Source organism: Pygoscelis adeliae, unplaced genomic scaffold (assembly GCF_000699105.1).
Source record: "Pygoscelis adeliae isolate BGI_AS28 unplaced genomic scaffold, ASM69910v1 Scaffold268, whole genome shotgun sequence".
NCBI lineage: Eukaryota > Metazoa > Chordata > Aves > Sphenisciformes > Spheniscidae > Pygoscelis > Pygoscelis adeliae.
In genome coordinates, this window is record NW_008825262.1 from 1,357,453 (window position 1) to 1,361,797 (window position 4,345).

At 41.3% G+C, this 4,345-nt stretch overlaps 1 protein-coding gene across 1 annotated transcript in view; it reads left to right on the top strand.

The window, feature by feature from the left end:
• The first annotated feature begins 282 nt into the window (after positions 1-282).
• The window catches only part of CBL (Cbl proto-oncogene, E3 ubiquitin protein ligase), a 36,467-nt gene continuing 32,404 nt past the window's right edge, over positions 283-4,345 (top strand). The window contains 3 exon segments of the mRNA XM_009329575.1: positions 283-348; positions 4,153-4,342; position 4,345. The exon segment at position 4,345 is cut by the window's right edge and continues 51 nt beyond it. Coding sequence (XP_009327850.1) covers positions 283-348; positions 4,153-4,342; position 4,345 — 257 coding nt within the window.

Sequence of the window (4,345 nt, forward strand, 5' to 3'; positions counted from 1 at the left end):
AGTTAGCTATTTAGCTGTTGAAGGAAGGAAGGAACTACGGCTTTTCAGAACTGTGCTGAAGGGGTCTGAGGTGGAAGGGGAAAAAGCGTTACCTGGCACAGTAGCACCTGGGGGCTTGTCAGGCCTGGAACTCTGTGACACTGTCCCCTGTGTGAGGCAAGCAGGTAGGTGGTGTCTGTGCCAGGGACTTTCTGCCAGAACAAGACATGGGGTGCCGTATCAATGGCTGCAGCGAACAGGCTGGCGCTAGCTTTTTCGTGGGTGGGGCTGGGGATGAGCAAAATGGGGAAAGTAACGAACCAAGACGATGGGACGGGTAGCCAGGAAGCTGAGAGAGGGGGATTCAGGGTGTGTTGGAGGAAACAGCCTGCTAGTGTGGCAGCTGGTGAACCTGCCTTGAGGGGCCACAATTTGTACAGCTTTGTGTCCTCTGTTAAGCAGCATCCTCTGCCCTTCGTAACAAATACTGTGTATTGTTAAATGAGTGCATTTGCTTAGGTATCTCATTTTTCCTGAATGCTTCCTCCTTGCTTTCTACTAACAGGTACCTAATCCAACCACGTAACCTGACTGCAGTATTTAAAAAAGCTCATGGTTCTTGCTGTGTTTCTCAGATTATCTAGATGTTGTGCCTGTGACAGTGCTCTGTATATAGTGTCACTGCTTTCCTACGCTAGTTACCCAGTTCCTTTATTTATGCAAGTCTAATGAAGCAGTGCTGAAGAGAAATATTTAAATCCAGAGATCAGTCAAGGCAAGCTGCAGAATCTTGAGGGGAAAGACTCAGTTCCAGGCCTAGAAAATCTATATGAGATTTTTTTCCTTGGATGAGTAGATAACAGATTCTTTCTTCAAAACTGAGGGGGGAAACTGTTTTTTGATTATCTTCTTCTCTTGAGTTGGGAAAATGAAAATCGGTGAAGTCAATTTTACGTTTTTTTACAGGCCAACCTCTTAGAATCTTTGTGCTAAGCTTGAAATGCTTTACTGGTATTTCTAAAAACCCAAAAATGTCTCCGTAAAAGGCTTGTTCCTGAGAGAACAAAGCATAAGCCAGGCAAACTTGAATGAGTTTGGATGGTAGTTTGAAAACATGGATTGCTTGTGTTTGTTGCCATCACACCTAATCAAAAATATTTGCTGCTTTTTGCTCAATTTCCTTCCACGTTGCTGGTCCCTGTGGAAGGCAGGGTAGCTTGCTGAGGGGTGGCTGTTCCCAGGGCTGGGAACATTCCTTTTGACGTTGTCACGATGCTGCAAGTGCACACGTAGAGAAACAAGCAAAATGCAACTGGTTTTGTTGCTGCTGTGTTATAAAATGACCAAGTTTGCTCAAGAGGCAGCGGTTCCGAGTTATGTAGCTCTGTTTAAATGCTTACCTTAGCTAATTTTGGCCTACTTGGTAAATAAAGCTCATTTGATAATAAAATCACAGCAGTTTGGCCTTTGTCAACTATTTGAGGTATCTTTGCAAGTCACTTCTTGGGAAACGTTTTATAGAGGCTATGAGAATGAGTGGTTTGCAGAACTTCTTGCTTCTGCTGGGGAAATTTTTCTAATTGATATTGAGGTTTGTTACATTACTGAAACACGTTGGGTCTGCTTCTTCTATAGCTGGGTATTTTCAAGGGGTAACAGCCAAACTGTTTTCTATTACAGATGACTGAGAAGTGCATACTCTGACTGGTATGCTTGCTTAATGTGGCTTCCTCATAAGAGCTGACTGTGTTTTTATTAAGGTTTTAAACCCACCGTGTAATAAACAATTTCTGTTGAAGAAAAGGTTTTGCTATCCGTAGCACAATTCAGCTGTGTCTGAGGAGCATATTTAGATCCTATTCATGCTGCATAGTGAAACTAGTTTTATTCAGGGGACAAATGTGTTGACTCAATTCATTGATACGGTTCACTGTACAATGTTCACAGGCTCCAAGGAAGCAACAGTTGAGGCATCGGAATCGATTGGATAAGTCAGTTGTCCGACCATCCATCTGCTTAGCTAGACCACCTAATCCTTGGCAGCCTCTTCAAAATGGAGGGAAAATTTTGATAGTTTTTTTTTCCATGTATGCTTGCAGAGGCTTTTTTCGGCATGTAATTCTTCTAATGGCAGTCAGATTTTTCTGTTTGAGTTTTGATACACTGAGTGCCTTTCTCTTCACTGAAATTGAGTCTTTCTCAGTCAGCTCTTATTAGAGGCACTACTGTAAGTCAGATATAATTGGAGATGTCACTTAACTCGGCAAGGTTGCTTTTTGCATAAACACTGAATGGCACAGTTAAATGCTAAAGCACTGTTTCGGTATAAATTACTTTGTTTACCATCAGCATTTAAGTGTTCAAGGGAAGTAGGTATTTAAGTATTCATTGTAGGGAACTAGTCAATTCCTCTTGAAGGTTTCACAAGATTTTGTGGAAATGGTGTACTGCAAAAGGACGTTAGTGTTCTTTTACCTTTTCCTATCCACTTCCCTTAAGCTTTGCGTTCTGCAGCGCTACATTGTTTGATACCTGTAATACCCTTATGCCCGGCAGTCTCATTCACGTCCTTGGTATTAAGCAGTCAGATAACGTTCATTGTAGCGAAGACCTTCAGGAAACTGTATCTACGTTTTGCACATTTTGATGTAAATCACAGAAGCTGTTAGCCAGCAAGACAGCAGTAAGACTATACCAGACTATACCAGCTGCTGGTTCTAGCTTGTAAGCTTCATCTGATACTGGCCTCGCAACTCCAGAGTTTCAACCCTTTTTATAACTGAAAACGCACCACTTGTTTTTCAAATTGCCGTTTTGCCATTATCTCTCCTTGTCATTCTCTCAGTCTAGATAATGGAAAATTTTGGCTATGGTGGATGGTGAAGTGGCTTCCTTTATCCTCCCCTATCACATAAACTTATTATCATGAGCTTTTGGCACGTAAGCTCTACGTTCATGTACATTAAAGACCTATATTAAGTTTAGCTTGCATCCCGATTTGTTTGTGTACAGGTATAACAGCTGTATTGCTTGTGAATTCTGAACAGGAATATTCTACTTGTTACTTGTGCTTAGCAACATAATGCAAAAGTGCGTGCCTAAAATTATTTTATCGATGATCCAGTAAATTCACTGTAGATGGCAAAAATTTGGGTTGACAGATTCGGGTTCTTAACTTCGAGAATATGTGATCTTGCTGCTAAAAAAATAAATAGAGAACATGCAGCTTGGAAGGAAGAAAAGTGAGATGTTTAGTTGTATGCTGAGTGGAAGACAGGTTGAGGTCATCTAATAACACTTTAATCTAATTACTAGTATCACTGTGGATGTCTTGTTATTAAAAAAAAAACCACAGAAATTACTGTGAAGAATCTGGTTTTGCTACGAGATTCATCTAACAGAAGTTAGAAGCAAAATTGATGCATAACTGGGGACACAAGTTCTTGCGAGCTAAACTTTTACCCAGATTTCTCTTACTGTATCTATTATGCTACAGCTTATTTCTCATTCTTGCACAGAAAAATTCCTTTGCATTCATTCTTTCTTGATGGTCATCATTATCCATAAAAGCCATTGTTCCTCTTAGTCCTTGTATGTATTCAAGGATGAAGAAAAGGAGATTCTTCCAGCACTGTTGCCTTCAAAACGCTTTCAGCCTGGGAACGCTTACTGGCATCAGTGATATCTGTAGCAGTGGAACTTCCTCTGTGGGGATATTTGTCCTGGATATATGGGTCAGTGTGAAAAGTCACTTTTGCAGCCAAAATCAGGGCAGCTAGACAGGTAACGTTCTGCCTATGGGCATGTTCAGAGTCTGAAACGTGGCAGGTAGTACTAGACACGCATGTGGTAAGTTACATCCTTGCCATTTACAAACTCCATATTGAATTTTCTTGAATTTTGTTTTCGAAAATGCACTTGGGGTGAAGCGCAGCCTCATGAAATATAATCATATGTATGTTGGGAGTTCCGTCAGTCCACATGCACTTCAGTCCGTAAACTCGATTCTTCTACGGTGGCTGGGCTCCCTATCTGGACTTGAGCAACAAATGTGGTTTGTTGAGAGTGAATCTGTGTGTTGTGTTTATAAGGAACACTGAATTGTGTTTAAGTAACTGATCACTACTTGCTATTTTTAAGTTTCCAAAATGGTATTTTCTGCATTAACCGTAGGTGGTGCGTTTGTGTCAGAACCCAAAACTGGCGTTGAAGAACAGCCCACCCTATATCCTAGATCTGCTACCTGATACCTACCAGCATCTACGAACCATCCTATCGCGCTATGAGGGGAAGATGGAGACCCTAGGAGAAAACGAGTATTTCCGCGTGTTCATGGAGAACTTGATGAAGAAAACCAAGCAGAACA